This window comes from Bombina bombina, chromosome 11 (genome assembly GCF_027579735.1).
Source record: "Bombina bombina isolate aBomBom1 chromosome 11, aBomBom1.pri, whole genome shotgun sequence".
In the NCBI taxonomy this organism is placed as follows: domain Eukaryota; kingdom Metazoa; phylum Chordata; class Amphibia; order Anura; family Bombinatoridae; genus Bombina; species Bombina bombina.
Genome location: NC_069509.1, coordinates 36,355,932 through 36,374,992, shown reverse-complemented (window position 1 = coordinate 36,374,992; position 19,061 = coordinate 36,355,932). Strand labels below are relative to the sequence as shown.

The window sequence follows — 19,061 nt, the reverse complement described above, 5'->3', positions numbered from 1 at the left end:
CCAATCACTTTCTCTTTTCACGCAGGTAATGAAGTAACTTTTCTGTTGGGTCCGAATCAGCCATAAGCAGTCTTCTGGGATCTAGGTGAGTATTGACCTTGGAGCTGTGTCTGCTGTGTGTTTCTCACTCTATATGGTTCTGTGTTTCCATTCTCTCAATTTAAAGGGACGTGAAACCCAAACACTTTCACTCATGATTAAAATTGAGCATAGATTTACAATTAACTTTCTTAGTATTCTTTGTTAAAGGAGCAACAATCCTCTACTGGGGAACTAGCTGAACACACCAGTAAGCCAATAACAATAGGCATATATGTGCAGCCACCAATCAGCAACTAGCTCTCAGCTCCTGAGCCTACCAAGGTATGATTATCAACAAAGGACACAAAGAGAACTAAGCAAAGCTGTCTAAAATAATATGCTCTATCTGAATCATGAAATTAAGAAAATGTTTTGGTTTCATGTCTCTCTAGCAGTCAATTTACTGAGATTGTGTCTTCCCTTTCTTATACACAGGAGTAGGATCCCTTACACAAGCAGAGATGCTGCGCAATAGCCGTCTGTTGCCCTCAGTTCTCCGTTTAACAGTTCCTACACTAAGTTCTCACTCCACCTCGGCCACAGACCATCACCATGTTGAGCTGGCCAGAGAACGGTCAAAGACAGTCACTTCCTTTTACAACCAGTCTAGCATTGATATTGCTGCTGAAAAGGTAAATCCAAAACACACACACTACAGGGGCATATGTACATATGCTGCAGTCTAGTGCACCCATGTCCAAACAATCTGCTTGTACAGCGAATCAGTGGTACTGTTTATTGTCGTACTAACCACCAACAGCTCTCTGAGCAGGTGTGGCATTTAAATGTGTGTGCCCATGGCAGGTGCACCTTATGTACATATTGCCCTGAAACAGTAACATTTATTAACCTTTATTGGGATATGGAATAGGAGGTAAACGGAATTACAATACAGACACAAAAATATTATATGACAATTTCCAGTTAGGAATGCAAATGAAGAAAAAAGAAAATGTCTATCAACACTGTATAATCATAAATAAATAGCGAAAGAAACAAAGATTGGTTAGTTATCAAATAATGTTCTCCTAGTGATTCCTTACCCGTTTATAACAAGGGGTACAAAACAAAACTGAACAAAGGGGGGGAAAAAAATACCCCACTAAGACAGAATCCGTCTCCAGTGTGTAGGATAGCAATTTAACTGTATCAGTTGAAGGAAGAGGGGGAAGCATGGAATGGGTGTAGAGTCTGAATTTGAGACTCTGGGGCAGGGGTGGGCAACTATCTGCCTTCCAGATGTTATGGACTACATCTCCCATGATGCTTTGCCAGCATTATGGCTGAAAGAGCACTATGGGAGATGTAGTCCATAACATCTGGAGGCCCGATAATTGCCCACCCCTGCTCTAGGGGGAGCAACATAATTATCTTATCCCATTTAGCCAAATAGGCTTTTAATTTATTTTCCAAGCGTATCATTGGATTATGCTGATCTATAATTAATTGATATAACATGTTTCTTTCATGTAATTAACAAGAGTCCATGAGCTAGTGACGTATGGGATATACATTCCTACCAGGAGGGGCAAAGTTTCCCAAACCTTAAAATGCCTATAAATACACCCCTCACCACACCCACAAATCAGTTTTTACAAACTTTGCCTCCAAGGGAGGTGGTGAAGTAAGTTTGTGCTAGATTCTACGTTGATATGCGCTCCGCAGCAAGTTGGAGCCCGGTTTTCCTCTCAGCGTGCAGTGAATGTCAGAGGGATGTGAAGAGAGTATTGCCTATTGAATGCAGTGATCTCCTTCTATGGGATCTATTTCATAAGGTTCTCTGTTATCGGTCGTAGAGATTCATCTCTTACCTCCCTTTTCAGATCGACGATATACTCTTATATTTACCATTTCCTCTACTGATTCTCGTTTCAGTACTGGTTTGGCTTTCTACAAACATGTAGATGAGTGTCCTGGGGTAAGTAAGTCTTATTTTCTGTGACACTCTAAGCTATGGTTGGGCACTTTATTTATAAAGTTCTAAATATATGTATTCAAACATTTATTTGCCTTGACTCAGAATGTTCAACTTTCCTTATTTCCAGACAGTCAGTTTCATATTTGGGATTATGCTTTAAATTATCATATTTTTTCTTACCTCAAAAAATTTGACTTTTTTTCCCTGTGGGCTGTTAGGCTCGCGGGGGCTGAAAATGCTTCATTTTATTGCGTCATTCTTGGCGCGGACTTTTTTGGCGCAAAAATTCCGTTTCCGGCGTCATACGTGTCGCCGGAAGTTGCGTCATTTTTGACGTTATTTTGCGCCAAAAATGTCGGCGTTCCGGATGTGGCGTCATTTTTGGCGCCAAATAATGTGGGCGTCTTATTTGGCGCCAAAAAATATGGGCGTCGCTTTTGTCTCACATTATTTCAGTCTCATTTTTTATTTGCTTCTGGTTGCTAGAAACTTGATGTTTGGCATTTTTTTCCCATTCCTGAAACTGTCTTATAAGGAATTTGATCTATTTTGCTTTATATGTTGTTTTTTCTCTTACATATTGCAAGATGTCTCACGTTGCATCTGAGCCAGAAGATTCTACAGGAAAACCACTGCCTGCTGGATCTACCAAAGCTAAGTGTATCTGCTGTAAACTTTTGGTAGCTATTCCTCCAGCTGTTGTTTGTAATAATTGTCATGACAAACTTGTTAAAGCAGATAATATTTCCTTTAGTGATGTACCATTGCCTGTTGCAGTTCCCTCAACATCTAAGGTGCAGAATGTTCCTGATAACATAAGAGATTTTGTTTCTGAATCCATAAAGAAGGCTTTGTCTGTTATTTCTCCTTCTAGTAAACGTAAAAAGTCTTTTAAATCTTCTCTCTCTACAGATGAATTTTTAAATGAACACCATCATTCTGATTCTTTGGACTCTTCTGGTTCAGAGGATTCTATCTCAGAGATTGATGCTGATAAATCTTCATATTTATTTAAGATGGAATTTATTCGCTCTTTACTTAAAGAAGTACTAATTGCTTTAGAAATAGAGGATTCTAGTCCTCTTGATACTAATTCTATACGTTTGGATAAGGTTTTTAAAGCTCCTGCGGTTATTCCAGAAGTCTTTCCTGTTCCTAATGCTATTTCTGCAGTAATTTCTAAGGAATGGGATAAATTGGGTAATTCATTTACTCCTTCTAAACGTTTAAGCAATTATATCCTGTTCCGCCTGACAGGTTAGAATTTTGGGACAAAATCCCTAAAGTTGATGGGGCTATTTCTACCCTTGCTAAACGTACTACCATTCCTACGTCAGATGGTACCTCGTTTAAGGATCCTTTAGATAGAAAAATTGAATCTTTTCTAAGAAAAGCTTATCTATGTTCAGGTAATCTTCTTAGACCTGCTATATCATTGGCTGATGTTGCTGCAGCTTCAACTTTTTGGTTGGAAACTCTAGCGCAACAAGTAACAAATCGTGATTCTCATGATATTATTATTCTTCTCCAGCATGCTAATAATTTCATCTGTGATGCCATTTTTGATATTATTAGAGTTGATGTTAGGTTTATGTCTCTGGCTATCTTAGCCAGAAGAGCTTTATGGCTTAAGACCTGGAATGCTGATATGGCTTCTAAATCAACTCTACTTTCCATTTCTTTCCAGGGAAACAAATTATTTGGTTCTCAGTTGGATTCTATTATTTCAACTGTTACTGGTGGGAAAGGAAATTTTTTACCACAGGATAAAAAGTCTAAAGGTAAAAACAGGGCTAACAATCGTTTTCGTTCCTTTCGTTTCAACAAAGAACAAAAGCCTGATCCTTCGTCCTCAGGAGCAGTTTCAGTTTGGAAACCATCTCCAGTCTGGAATAAATCCAAGCCTGCTAGAAAGGCAAAGCCTGCTTCTAAGTTCACATGAAGGTACGGCCCTCATTCCAGTTCAGCTGGTAGGGGGCAGGTTACGTTTTTTCAAAGAAATTTGGATCAATTCTGTTCACAATCTTTGGATTCAGAACATTGTTTCAGAAGGGTACAGAATTGGTTTCAAGATGAGACCTCCTGCAAAGAGATTTTTTCTTTCCCATGTCCCAGTAAATCCAGTGAAAGCTCAAGCATTTCTGAATTGTGTTTCAGATCTAGAGTTGGCTGGAGTAATTATGCCAGTTCCAGTTCCGGAACAGGGGATGGGGTTTTATTCAAATCTCTTCATTTTACCAAAGAAGGAGAATTCCTTCAGACCAGTTCTGGATCTAAAATTATTGAATCGTTATGTAAGGATACCAACGTTCAAGATGGTAACTGTAAGGACTATATTGCCTTTTGTTCAGCAAGGGAATTATATGTCCACAATAGATTTACAGGATGCATATCTGCATATTCCGATTCATCCAGATCATTTTCAGTTCCTGAGATTCTCTTTTCTAGACAAGCATTACCAATTTGTGGCTCTACCGTTTGGCCTTGCTACAGCTCCAAGAATTTTCACAAAGATTCTCGGTGCCCTTCTGTCTGTAATCAGAGAACAGGGTATTGTGGTATTTCCTTATTTGGACGATATCTTGGTACTTGCTCAGTCTTTACATTTAGCAGAGTCTCATACGAATCGACTTGTGTTGTTTCTTCAAGATCATGGTTGGAGGATCAATTTACCAAAAGTTCTTTGATTCCTCAAACAAGGGTAACCTTTCTGGGTTTCCAGATAGATTCAGTGTCCATGACTCTGTCTTTAACAGACAAGAGACGTCTAAAATTGATTACAGCCTGTCGAAACCTTCAGTCTCAATCATTCCCTTCGGTAGCCTTATGCATGGAAATTCTAGGTCTTATGACTGCTGCATCGGACGCGATCCCCTTTGCTCGTTTTCACATGCGACCTCTTCAGCTCTGTATGCTGAACCAATGGTGCAGGGATTACACGAAGATATATCAATTAATATCTTTAAAACCGATTGTTCGGCACTCTCTAACGTGGTGGACAGATCACCTTCGTTTAATTCAGGGGGCTTCTTTTGTTCTTCCGACCTGGACTGTAATTTCAACAGATGCAAGTCTCACAGGTTGGGGAGCTGTGTGGGGATCTCTGACGGCACAAGGAGTTTGGGAATCTCAGGAGGTGAGATTACCGATCAATATCTTGGAACTCCGTGCAGTTTTCAGAGCTCTTCAGTTTTGGCCTCTTCTGAAGAGAGAATCGTTCATTTGTTTTCAGACAGTCAATGTCACAACTGTGGCATACATCAATCATCAAGGAGGGACTCACAGTCCTCTGGCTATGAAAGAAGTATCTCGAATTTTGGTTTGGGCAGAATCCAGCTCCTGTCTAATCTCTGCGGTTCATATCCCAGGTGTAGACAATTGGGAAGCGGATTATCTCAGTCGCCAAACGTTGCATCCGGGCGAATGGTCTCTTCACCCAGAGGTATTTCTTCAGATTGTTCAAATGTGGGGGCTCCCAGAGATAGATCTGATGGCCTCTCATCTAAACAAGAAACTTCCCAGGTATCTGTCCAGATCCCGGGATCCTCAGGCGGAGGCAGTGGATGCATTATCACTTCCTTGGAAGTATCATCCTGCCTATATCTTTCCGCCTCTAGTTCTTCTTCCAAGAGTAATCTCCAAGATTCTGAGGGAATGCTCGTTTGTTCTGCTAATAGCTCCGGCATGGCCTCACAGGTTTTGGTATGCGGATCTTGTCCGGATGGCATCTTGCCAACCATGGACTCTTCCGTTAAGACCAGACCTTCTGTCACAAGGTCCTTTTTTCCATCCGGATCTGAAATCCTTAAATTTAAAGGTATGGAGATTGAACGCTTGATTCTTGGTCATAGAGGTTTCTCTGACTCCGTGATTAATACTATGTTACAGGCTCGTAAATCTGTATCTCGAGAGATATATTATAGAGTCTGGAAGACTTATATTTCTTGGTGTCTTTCTCATCATTTTTCTTGGCATTCTTTTAGAATACCGAGAATTTTACAGTTTCTTCAGGATGGTTTAGATAAGGGTTTGTCCGCAAGTTCTTTGAAAGGACAAATCTCCGCTCTTTCTGTTCTTTTTCACAGAAAGATTGCTATTCTTCCTGATATTCATTGTTTTGTACAAGCTTTGGTTCGTATAAAACCTGTCATTAAGTCAATTTCTCCTCCTTGGAGTTTGAATTTGGTTCTGGGAGCTCTTCAAGCTCCTCCATTTGAACCTATGCATTCATTGGACATTAAATTACTTTCTTGGAAAGTTTTGTTCCTTTTGGCCATCTCTTCTGCTAGAAGAGTTTCTGAATTATCTGCTCTTTCGTGTGAGTCTCCTTTTCTGATTTTTCATCAGGATAAGGCGGTGTTGCGAACTTCTTTTGAATTTTTACCTAAAGTTGTGAATTCCAACAACATTAGTAGAGAAATTGTGGTTCCTTCATTATGTCCTAATCCTAAGAATTCTAAGGAGAAATCATTGCATTCTTTGGATGTTGTTAGAGCTTTGAAATATTATGTTGAAGCTACGAAATCTTTCCGTAAGACTTCTAGTCTATTTGTTATCTTTTCCGGTTCTAGGAAAGGCCAGAAAGCTTCTGCCATTTCTTTGGCATCTTGGTTGAAATCTTTAATTCATCTTGCCTATGTTGAGTCGGGTAAAATTCCGCCTCAGAGAATTACAGCTCATTCTACTAGGTCAGTATCTACTTCCTGGGCGTTTAGGAATGAAGCTTCGGTTGACCAGATCTGCAAAGCAGCAACTTGGTCCTCTTTGCATACTTTTACTAAATTCTACCATTTTGATGTGTTTTCTTCTTCTGAAGCAGTTTTTGGTAGAAAAGTTCTTCAGGCAGCGGTTTCAGTTTGAATCTTCTGCTTATGTTTTTTGTTAAACTTTATTTTGGGTGTGGATTATTTTCAGCAGGAATTGGCTGTCTTTATTTTATCCCTCCCTCTCTAGTGACTCTTGTGTGGAAAGATCCACATCTTGGGTAGTCATTATCCCATACGTCACTAGCTCATGGACTCTTGTTAATTTCATGAAAGAAAACATAATTTATGTAAGAACTTACCTGATAAATTCATTTCTTTCATATTAACAAGAGTCCATGAGGCCCACCCTTTTTTGTGGTGGTTATGATTTTTTTGTATAAAGCACAATTATTCCAATTCCTTATTTTATATGCTTCGCACTTTTTTTCTTATCACCCCACTTCTTGGCTATTCGTTAAACTGATTTGTGGGTGTGGTGAGGGGTGTATTTATAGGCATTTTAAGGTTTGGGAAACTTTGCCCCTCCTGGTAGGAATGTATATCCCATACGTCACTAGCTCATGGACTCTTGTTAATATGAAAGAAATGAATTTATCAGGTAAGTTCTTACATAAATTATGTTTTTTGATATAGGCTGATATACGTGGTGCTCTTTTGTCTTTCCATGTTCGCAGGATCATTTGTTTAGCTATTAAAACTGCAGTATTGATTAAATAAATGTTTGTTTTGATAAATCTTTGAGTAACTAATAAAAAAGATTTGCACACTGTCAAATGTAATTTTAGTGGGGGTTGCATACACTTTTAAACTATCATGTTCCTTTGAATCATGAATGTCTAATTATGACTTTACTCTCCCTTTAGACAGAGCACTCAATTTTAAACCACTTTCCAGTTTCTTCCATTATTTAATTTGTGCTTCCTTCTTTTGTTATCCTTTTGTTGAAGGGTTTTTCTAGGTAAGTTCATGAGCAGCAAAGCACCTGGGTGCTAGCTGCTGATCGGTGGATATATATATATATATATATATATATATATATATATACCAATTGTTATCAGCTCACGCATGTGTTTTTCTAGCTGCCAGTAGTGCATTTCTGCTCCTTCAATAAATGATACCAAGAGAATGAAGCAAATTTGATAATAGAAGTAAACTGGAAAGTTGTTTAAAATTGTATGTTCTACCTAAATCATGAAAGAAAAATGTTTGGGTTTCATGTCCTTTTAACCCTTTGAGTGCTAATGACGGCTCAGAGCAGTCATGAGCACTCTCCCACCTTGAGGGAGATCTGGGGGCTCCTTACTGCTCCTACCCCGGCGATCGTGCCTGTAGAGTGACAGGCATCGCCAGGGCTTCACGTGATGCGCAGTGACGTCACGCGCAATTACGTGATGACGTCACCTCGCAACTTTATTTATACTTAACAATGTTAAGTATAGGAGGAGGGGGCATGCTGCTTAGAAGTCTGTATCTCAGGCACCTGAGCAGCTACAGACCCCCAAGACCGACTGTTGATAAGGTACTTGCCTAACCTTTCCAACAGTGTAAGTCTTGGGAGTCTGTAAAAAAAAATAAAAAAAAAAAATTCAAAAATAAAAAAAATAAAATAAAATATTAGCACCCAGAAAAGGCACCCAGGAAATGGCTTAGCAGCCAAAGGGTTAAATTGATAGTAAAGTCCAAATTAAACTTTCATGATTCGGATAGGGCATTTCATTTCAGAACAACTTTCAAATTTACTTTTATCTTTAAATTTGCTTTGTTCTCTTGTTATTTTTAGTTCAAAGCTAAACCTAGGTAGGCTCATATGTGAAATTCTAAGCCCTTGAAGACTGCCTCTTATCTAAATGCATTTGACAGTTTTTCACCGCTAGAGGGCATTAGTTTGTGTGTTTCATATATATACCATTGTGCTCATGCACGTGAAGTTATCTTAAGAGTCAACACTAATTGCTTGTAATGCAAGTCTGTCAAAAGATCTGAGAAAATGAGTCAGTCTGCCGAGGCTTAGATACAAGGTAATTAAAGGTAAGAAGTATCCACACTACCACGTCTGTGGCCATTTTCAGTTGCGTGCGCAGTTTGGGGAGTGACCAGACTGAAGTGGGCATGGTGTGGCGGGCATGGCAGGTCAGGAGCACGGGTAGGACCGATGCAGTAAAGAGAATGACTGTGTACACGGCTTTCACCGCTAGTATTAATATAAGTGTTGATTATGCAAAACTGGGGAATGAGTAATAACGAATTCTCTATCTTTTTAAACAATAACATTTTTGGTGTTTTCTATCCCTTTAAAGAGTGCTCTATAATGTACTGGATAGAAATGTCACTTCATAAACTTAAATGTTCCTGAGCAATAAATAATGAAAGAAAAAGTTGTACTCCCAGAGCTGTCAGTAGAGGGCGGACTTGAGCTATAGGAACAACGTTGTGGGGTTGCAGAGTAAATAGGACTATTGATCATTTAGTACAGGTTGTTAGTGCTGGAGTGTAATGGTGTCTTGTTTTCTGTGTAGGCTTCAGTCCGTCTCACTCCTACCACTATGCTGTATTCAGGGAGGTCCCAGGACGGCAGCCATATCCTGGTATGTTGCATTCATTTACATAAATAGTTTTATCGTGTTACCTTGTGCATCACATCTACCTTCTGCTATCAGGGTCCTCATTATCTTCTATAAAAATAGATCTCACTTTTTTTTTTTTATTCGCATTACAGAAGAGTGCTCGATATTTGCACAAGGAACTTCCTGTACGTATTGCTCATCGCATCAAAGGATTCCGCAGCCTCCCATTCATCATAGGCTGTAACCCCACAATCCTGCACGTGGTAGGTCGTGTTGTGTCAGCACCATCACACAATGCTAAGTCTACATGCCGTACTGTTATTTATTATAACATTTTGTCTTGTGCAGCACGAGCTTTACATCCGTGCCTTCCAGAAGCTCAGCGAGTTCCCCTCAGTAAGTGCTGCCATGCTTTGTCCCTGATCTCCTCTCTTTTAATCAAGCGTTTCATTGATGTTAGATTGAAGCACACACTTCCTCCTGAATCACCATCACCTCTTTAAATTGTAATAACATTCTTCTAAATATTTGCCTGCTAACTATAATATAAGCGCTTATTACTCACAGTAAACTTCCATAAATATTCCTATATTAAGTGACTGAGTATTGCAGAGCTGACCTACTCCTGCAGAGAGGTGTTGCGTGGGATTAGGGCGAGTACGTAGCTGATAAATGACCTGCTCTTCCCCAGATCACAGATCATGATACTGAGACACAGTACTGCAAGTTGCTGAGGCAGCTTCTTGATGATCATAAGGATGTGGTGACCCAACTGGCAGAGGGGCTGCGAGAGAGCAGAAAACACATACAGGTACCGCTGGGCATGGGGGGTTAGCAGCGGGTGCCCATAACATCCAACTAAATGAACCTGTGTCCTAGCAAACTCGCAAGAGAAGGTTCCGAGACAATGCACCTCACGGTTTGACTACCTTCATTATCCTAACAGTGCATGTTTTCTCACAGGATGAAAAGGTGATTCGCTTCTTTCTGGATAAGACTTTAACATCACGCCTGGGCATCCGGATGTTGGCAACACACCACCTTTCGCTGCACGAGGACCGGGTAACTACATAACACCTATATCCCCCACTGTCCCATGTGATGCTTGACATTGTTACCTTCATACAAACAAGGGTAATTTCCTCAAACTAACCTAGTCGCTGTGTTTTCTGTAAATAGGTTGTGAATACAAGTATCTCCTGGTTCAGCTGTGTGTTTCTTATTTTTCCATAGCCAGATTTTGTTGGCATTATCTGCACTCGTCTTTCTCCCAAGAAAATTATTGAGAAGTGGGTGGACTTTGCCAGGTAATTGTGTGTGTGAGAGGTTATGTCATCTGATAGTGTCATAAAGGTCACATTACTTACCTGTTCCTCACACACAAAATTGTTCATTTATTTTCTTGTGTAGGCGTCTGTGCGAGCACAAGTATGGAAACGCTCCTCGTGTCAGGATTAACGGCCATGTTGCTGCAAGATTTCCATTTATACCCATGCCTTTGGATTATATCCTTCCTGAACTACTTAAAAACTCCATGCGGTGAGTCCTGCGGCTCCTAATGCAGAAGTTTACAGCCTGTCCTTGGAGCAGCCTGCTTGTACTGTGGTGACTCCAACCAATAACAAGCCCTGAAATATTAATATCCTTGAATCTTGACTTCTTACTGGAACTTGTAGGCAGGATTGTAAACCGTACAGTCTTCTGTAAAACAAAGCTTTGGAACTGACTCGCAAGTAGTTTGTGATTTATTATTTTCTTTTCTTTAGGGCCACTATGGAGAGTCACATTGATACACCCTACAACGTCCCAGACATTTCAATCACCATCGCAAATAATGACATTGACCTTATAATCAGGTGAGACAAGAAAAGTAATCCCTGTTTTTATCCGAGCAATACACAATTTCCATGACTGATCTTGTCCTCTCTGCAGATCTGCAACCATATTAACTTACCTAATACAGGGGGTTAGAGCAAAAGTCCCTTTATTACCTGTTATTAGACCACTGTTTGGAAGTCACCACCCATTAGGGGCTTTTTCAGCTCCTGCAAATTCATCCTTCCAGAACAGGAAAGGATGTTCCATAGAGCACAATTTACAGAACCCATGCAATCCACATACAGTAAACTCAAAATTAAAAACAGTTAATCACGCATAGTAAACACTCTGCCTTCTCCTGGTGGCTAGGAGATGAATTTCCCAACAGTAATTTAATGAAATCGTGGACTCTCCATGCCATTGGAAAGAAAGTAAAGACACCCCAGCAAAGCTTAAAGTGTCAGTAAACCTTAAAAATAATGTTATATAATTCTGCACATAGTGCAGAATTATATAACATTATATTAGCCTTATCTGTATAAAACGTAACAGTCCCTTTGAATTAAAAAAAAAAAAAACGTCTGTTTTACAGACCCGCTCTCTGTGCTCTTCTGAGCGGGTCTGTTTTATTCACACAGCGCATCGGGCCAGCTGTATAGTCACAGCCCGGCCCGACCGCGCCATAACACTAAGTGCAGCTCGCTCCTGCTCTGTCTGACATCAGGAGCGAGCTGCACTGTGTATAATGGTGCGGTCGGGCCGGGCTGTGACTATACAGCTGGCCCGATGCGCTGTGTGAATAAAACAGACCCGCTCAGAAGAGCACAGAGAGCGGGTCTGTAAAACAGACGTTTTTTTTTTTTTATATTCAAAGGGAATATTACGTTTTATACTCCCCAGTCATTCTTTGCCTCCATAACAAGGAGGAAGCGAAGATAGTGCTCTGAAGAAATAATGGATTTGAGTCCTTAATTGGGTAGCCTCCCTTCAAGATAGGACTGGGGTTAATGCTGTGCAAAATCTTGCAGCAACATTTTTTAAAGCATTGTGGTAAAACGGTTTGCTATTAGGACCTCAAGATAATGGGGACTGTTGTCTATCTTGCAGGATCTCAGATAGAGGAGGGGGAATCCCTCACAACCATTTGGAGCGTGTTATGAATTATCATTTCACCACTGCAGAAACCAGCGCTCAGGACCCTCGCATAAACCCTATATTTGGAAACATGGTGGATATGGTGAACAGCGGACAGTCTGGCCCAATGCACGGGTGAGTACTGCAAAGCTTGTCTGATAACCAGAGTGCCCAACTGTATTATTCTGTTGGTGAATATATTGACCACACACAGACAATATGCAAAGAGTACATGAGCGACTATAACTTCCTCTCCTCAAGTAATTGTAAGGGTTTTTTTTTTTACAGTTTTGGCTTTGGGCTTCCCACATCACGAGCGTATGCTGAATACCTAGGTGGATCCCTCTGTATACAGTCCCTTCAGGGAATTGGCACAGATGTGTACCTTCGCCTCAAACATATCGATGGCAAGGAGGAGAGCTTTCGCATATAGAGAGCAGGCTTCCGGGATACATCCAACCTTTTCACTTTTTTTTTTTTTCCTCAACAAGGAGTGATCCGTATAATAAAGTGTTAATGGTACATAAGCTACCTGCTGTCTTCTAATGGGTCTTTTCAATTTTTTTATTCCGTTTTTAATTACTCCTCCATCTTTTTTTTTGGTGACCGACTCAGAGATCCTTATGAGCACTTATGATCTATGAAGATGAACTGTAATCACACTTGCTACTCATTTTGTATTTACAGAGCACCAAAGCATTCACACTCTAAAAATTTAGAGAGGTCCATAGGACAGATGGGACCTGGTTCAACTTCACACAACAAACTTGTTGGAACTTTATGGCTGGAACCTGAATCTTCTTTGCCAAAAAGATTAAAAACAAAACAGGAAAAGTTAATGAAAAACTGTCTAGAATGCCAGTAGAATTGTATGAATGACAAATAACTGTCTGCATTAACAAGACAAACAAAAAGATAAAATACATTGGAAAAAAGATTGCTCACACAGAGGATTTACACAAAATGGTCCACTCTTGCCAACCAGAGATTTATTTACACACACAAATATGGATGTCGGGGCAATGCCTTCCTTTTTTGGTTTTCATGATCTGTTATCAGGATGAAAACTTCATCCAAGTGTACAAACCCCACAGCCAAACTGTGCATCACCTTTGTTGCTTTGGACCGGAAATAACAAACATTAGTTATCATTTTTTATTTTTTTTTTTCAAAAAAAGATGAACTCCAAAAAATATTCTCTTATCATTTTCAGCTTTAACTTCTTATTTGCACTTAGAAGGTAGGACTGCTCCAGTCTGAGAGATCACGTGGCCCTATCTTGTCTGTGCAGCCTCCTGGTGCTGTGCTTGAGCCTATCTGTGGTTAGTAATCTATATTACGTGCACCTTTTTATTTCCTCCGTAAAGACTTCTGAGTCTGGACCCTTGTACAACAATAGTGTAAACATAGCAGCAAAATCTCCTATATTCCCTCAACTGAAGTCGCTGGACAACGCCCTCATGATGGCAGATATTTGTCAGTAACATTGCTTAGAGGAAGCATTATCCTGAGTAACACTGATGTATTTTACTGTTTGACATTGTGTTTGTTTTGTGGTATACAAATGATTGGCCTAGCATTATTAAGTGAACATCATTGTTAGGCCTTGTGCTCACCGAGGGTCAACGACGGCTCTTCTTGAGATTATGATTCTGTCGTACAAACACTAAAGCATAAATTATCCCACCTCATCTTAAAAGGACATAAAACTCAAAACTGAAATGTACGTGCCTGCTCACGGAGCCATATATGACATGTATTTGTCAGCAGTGGTGCAAATTAATGTCAACTGTGAATATGCTCTCTGATCAGGTACAGATTTGTGAGGAATATGTACATATGCTCTGTAAAATCTCTAAAGATATAAGCATTTCTTCAATACACAGATATTGCTCTCATGGATTTGAATATTGAGATTTATGTCCCTTTAATACATATGTTTAGACGAATTACATGAGGGTTTGTCTTACGGCAGAGCCCTTGCGATCTTTATGAACCTAACCATTATTTGCAGCACAAGCATTATTTTGTGATCTCAGGGTGCAAGCATATTTATTATATTGATAGCTAGGTAAAGCAATAGCAACCCAAAAAGGAACAGTATCTTCTTGCAATGGGTCATTTTCCTGCTGTCTTTGTGAGCATTGATTGTGATACGTTATTTTCCTTGTTACATGTGCAATACCATATTGTGCAACTCACTTTGTTACACTACTCTCCGCTAAGCTGGGGCATTTTATTTTAAGGAATTCCCTGCCACTTATCCTCAGGATGAGATGCCAAACTTACTTGTGACGTTCTAAAATATGATACCCACTTAATCGGTCTAGTTGACAATTACCTTGCCGAGAGAATGTTGGCTCTGCTTTAGCAATGGATAGAATTATTTTTTTAGTTTTTACCAACTCTATAAAAATCAATTCATTTTGCTTTAATCTTTTGTTGCTTTACTGACTCAGCCAACTTCTGAATCTCAACTAAGTGATGTTGGTTCTGAGAAAGCTTGAGATGATCTACTTGTTGAATGGAAGAAGTCGACATGTTGTAAGAATTAGATTGCGTACTTGAGATGTTTGATATATGACGGACTAAGCATCTTCTGGTGACATCACGTAACGAACACAAGAGGATGTGCTTATTTTAAGCTTTCTGATTCACAACCCCAACAGGATTGTGTAGAATTATATTCCTTCATTTTATTTCAACATGAGATTATAGTTGTGATCAAGTTACTGACAAGTGACAATTTTTATTACGAAAGTGACAAATATGATTTCCTACGGACTTAGCAGTAATTTCTTTGCATTTTTCGCCTAAGCACTATTATAGTTTGTTTATTCGCTGTGATTGTGGGTGTTTTTTAGATTTTTGTTGTTGTTTTTTTTTCTTTTATGCAAAGAAAAGTAAAAAGAAAAATTGAATAAAATTTGCCTATCCCAGCTTGGGAAAAAAGTAAATATTTTTTTTAGTACCTTTTTCACCATGAAGTTTGTCATTATATATGTATAACATTTTTAATTTAAAAAAAAAAAAAAAAAGGAAGCAAAATTGTGTCAGAATTTAATTTCCACTCAAATATAACAAACTGTGAAAGTTCAGAGTTTTACTCTGATATCAAATACCTGCATAATTATATTATAGAATTCTCTGTTGTGGGAGAGGGTGATTTGGGAATTTTCCTGCTTTTTAATATTTTATTTGGATCTTAAACTCTGGCATTAACTTATGTTTTTGCATTTGAATTTCCTAATTGTTTTTCTTTATTGGGATAAAAAAGTGTGTTTGTATGTGTAGTGAGTGTGTAGTGTGGTGTGTGTATGGGTAGTATGGCTTCACTGTTTGCTAGACGATAAAATCTTCCTGCATGCTACATTTTATATAGACTGGTGTAGCAGGTTTTGTGCTAGGTTTGGCTAATTGTTTTCAATGCTTATAAATAACCCCTCCTGCTTTATATTTAAAAAACAACAAAAACTTAAATATCTTCCAGTCACAGCCATAAAACTGCTTAGTTTAAAAAAAAAAAAAAAATGTTCACTGCAAATTTACAAGCACCAGAACAATAGTTATTTGGCAGCAGTGGATTGTGGGAGTTTGCTACTGTAGCCTGGAAGACAGGACAGGTCTGCTAGTACAAACTCATGTAGCGTGCACGTAAATTGTTTACTAGATATTAAAAAGACACTAAAGTGATGGTAAAGTTAGTGCTGATGCAATTCACCTTTTGTAGTATTTACATTTGAATTCATATAATTTGTTTTAATTTTTTTTGTTTAAAGGGACTGTAAAGTCAAAATATAATTATTTAAATATATAATGTAATTTTCATCAGTTTTCCAATTTACTTCTTTTTTATCAAATTTGCTTTGTTCTCCTAGTATCATTAATTGAAGAGCAGATCTAGGTTGGCTCATAGGGGCTCAGGAGCATGCATGTTTCTTTAATACTCTATGGCAACTGTGTTCTACAACACTGTTTCAAACACTGTTGCCATAGAGTATTAAAGAAATGTGCACGCTCATGAGCCTACCTAGATTTTCTCTTCAACAAAGAATACCAGGAAATCAAAGCAAATTTGATAATAGAAGTAATTGAAAAGTTGTTTAAAATTACATTATCTAAAACATAAGTTTAATTTTGACTTTACTCTCCCTTTAAATTTATTATAAATAATTTATATTTAATATCTGTTCACTTACTGCCGAATCTTCTGACAGCCCCTTCACTCCAGTTGTTTTTTGTTTTTTGTGACATTTTGCAGTTGCACCCAATCATCTGTTTAGCCATATGGCTCGCAACTCCCTATGTGTTGTCTTCGCTAACATATGCGCAATAGCGGTCCTCTCTTTTTCATTAGTCAGGATAAATTGTGCTCTGTGTAGAGCACGGGTGTCAAACCAGACCTCATCATGTGGCCCGTGTAGCCGCCGCCAGCCTTCACTTGCATACAGCGGCTGTGAGACTAAGTATCCACTTACAGTCGCTGTATGTAGGAGAGACAGGTGCTGCTGGCTGCGCTATGGATCCTGAACAGGGGCTTCCGAGATCTGGCTGGTAGGAAGTGACTGAGTGAGAACAAGACACTGACCTCCTGCTCCCTCATCACTTCCTCCCAGCTTCTATCTGCACGCACGGGAAAAGGGCTAGCAGCAGAGACCAGAGAGGCAGCAGCAGGCACACAGCGAGGCTGGTAAGAAAAACATGTTTTTTTTTAACCTCTTAATGACATATGACGGAATTTTTCCGTCATAAAACAATTGAGCAAACTGAAAGCTGTGTCCTTAAAGGGTTAAATAATATGTCAGCAGGACAATTCTAAGTAAACAGCCGTTCTGAGGCTCTGTCTCTGCAGATTGTCTTATTCTGCTCTCAGCCTTCCCCAGGTAATAAATCAAATCTTTATCTCGGGAGTCTGCTCCTACACTTGTACTGTCTGTGACTGATTTGTAGTCTGCACAGATTTTATTAACCTTATTCCTGCCTGTTATGCTTGCATGCATGGGAAAACATATTCACACTGCATTATCATTAGTTTATTGCCCACCTAAATCAGAGCAGTAATAAAGTTTTTGTGTGTGTGTAAATGTGTGAATGTATGTATGTGTGTGTAAATATGTGTATGTGTGTGTAAATATGTGTATGTGTGTTTGTGTGTAAATGTGTGTTTGTGTGTAAATGCTTGTTATTACTTACACATTATTAGAAAAAACAGTAATAATTTATTATGATAATAATAAATAAAAGAGTGGACACATAGTCCTAGATACAACCGGCCCTTTTGAGGCCCTTTGAGGGTGACCAAACTGCTGATGCGGCCCCCGAGTAATTTGAGTTTGACACCCCTGGTGTAGAGTGTGGGTGGGACCACTCTCTACATTAATACAGAAAAATAAAATGAAGGGGCAGAGGGAAGAGCAAGACTGTGCAATAAAAGGATGTTTCTTTCATGTAATTGGCAAGAGTCCATGAGCTAGTGACGTATGGGATATACAATCCTACCAGGAGGGGCAAAGTTTCCCAAACCTCAAAATGCCTATAAATACACCCCTCACCACACCCACAATTCAGTTTTACAAACTTTGCCTCCTATGGAGGTGGTGAAGTAAGTTTGTGCTAAGATTTCTACGTTGATATGTGCTTCTCAGCATTGTTGAAGCCCGATTCCTCTCAGAGTACAGCGAATGTCAGAGGGACGTGAAGGGAGTATCACTTTTTGAATACGATGATTTCCCTAACGTGGGTCTATTTCATAGGTTCTCTGTTATCGGTCATAAAGATTCATCTCCTACCTCCCCTTTTCAGATCGATATACTCTCAATTTACCATTACCTCTGATAACTGTTTCAGTACTGGTTTGACTATCTGCTATATGTGGATGGGTGTCTTTTGGTAAGTATGTTTTTTATTACTTAAGACACCCCAGCTATGGTTTGGCACTTTATGCATTTATATAAAGTTCTAAATATATGTATTGTACTTATATTTGCCATGAGTCGGGTTCATGTATTTCCTTCTGCAGACTGTTAGTTTCATATTTGGGGAAAATAAACATTTTTAAGATTTTTTTTTTTTGTCTTACCTGGGGTTTAGTCTTTTTTTTTCAATTGACTACTTTCTTGCAAATTGTGGGTAGTATTAGGCCCGCGGGTGCAACTTCGTCATTTTCAACGTCACAGTTGATGCCGAAGCCTTAAACACGGTTGCGTCATTAGTGACGCGAGTGTGTCATTTCCGGGTTATTATTGGCGCCAAAAAAGTTTTCACCTACGTTGTGCGTCATACTTGGCGCCAAACTTTTTCATTATTTTAATACCTCATTGATGTTTGCCTCTTGCCTTTTTCTCTATCAGAGCGCTATACTATTTGCATTTTTTTCCCATTCCTGAAACTGTCATATAAAGAAATTGATAATTTTGCTTTATATGTTGTTTTTTCTTTTACATTTTGCAAGATGTCTCAATCTGATCCTACCTCAGAAGTTTCTGCTGGAACATTGCTGCCTGACATCGGTTCTACCAAAGCTAAGTGCATTTGTTGTAAGATTGTGGAAATTATTTCGCCAAATGTCATTTGTAATAGTTTTCATGATAAACTTTTACATGCAGATAGTGTGTCCACCAGTAATAGTACATTGCCAGTTGCAGTTCCTTCAACTTCTAATGTACATGATATACCTATGAATTTTAAAGAATTTGTTTCTGATTCTATTCTGAAGGCTTTGTCTGCATTTCCACCTTCTAATAAACGTAAAAGGTCTTTTAAAACTTCTCATTCAGTTGA

The 19,061-nt window shown here is 39.0% G+C and overlaps 1 protein-coding gene across 2 annotated transcripts in view; it reads left to right on the top strand.

The window, feature by feature from the left end:
* BCKDK (branched chain keto acid dehydrogenase kinase) overlaps positions 1-15,238 on the top strand; it is a 35,221-nt gene extending 19,983 nt beyond the window's left edge. For both annotated transcript variants that reach the window (XM_053694528.1, XM_053694529.1), the window contains 12 exons: positions 26-85; positions 517-713; positions 9,282-9,350; positions 9,482-9,592; positions 9,678-9,725; positions 10,021-10,140; positions 10,293-10,391; positions 10,563-10,636; positions 10,740-10,868; positions 11,096-11,185; positions 12,255-12,416; positions 12,570-15,238. In XM_053694528.1, coding sequence (XP_053550503.1) covers positions 543-713; positions 9,282-9,350; positions 9,482-9,592; positions 9,678-9,725; positions 10,021-10,140; positions 10,293-10,391; positions 10,563-10,636; positions 10,740-10,868; positions 11,096-11,185; positions 12,255-12,416; positions 12,570-12,714 — 1,218 coding nt within the window. In that variant the 5' untranslated portion in view covers positions 26-85; positions 517-542 and the 3' untranslated portion in view covers positions 12,715-15,238. The remainder of the gene's footprint in view (positions 1-25; positions 86-516; positions 714-9,281; positions 9,351-9,481; positions 9,593-9,677; positions 9,726-10,020; positions 10,141-10,292; positions 10,392-10,562; positions 10,637-10,739; positions 10,869-11,095; positions 11,186-12,254; positions 12,417-12,569) is intronic.
* Positions 15,239-19,061: the final 3,823 nt, after the last annotated feature.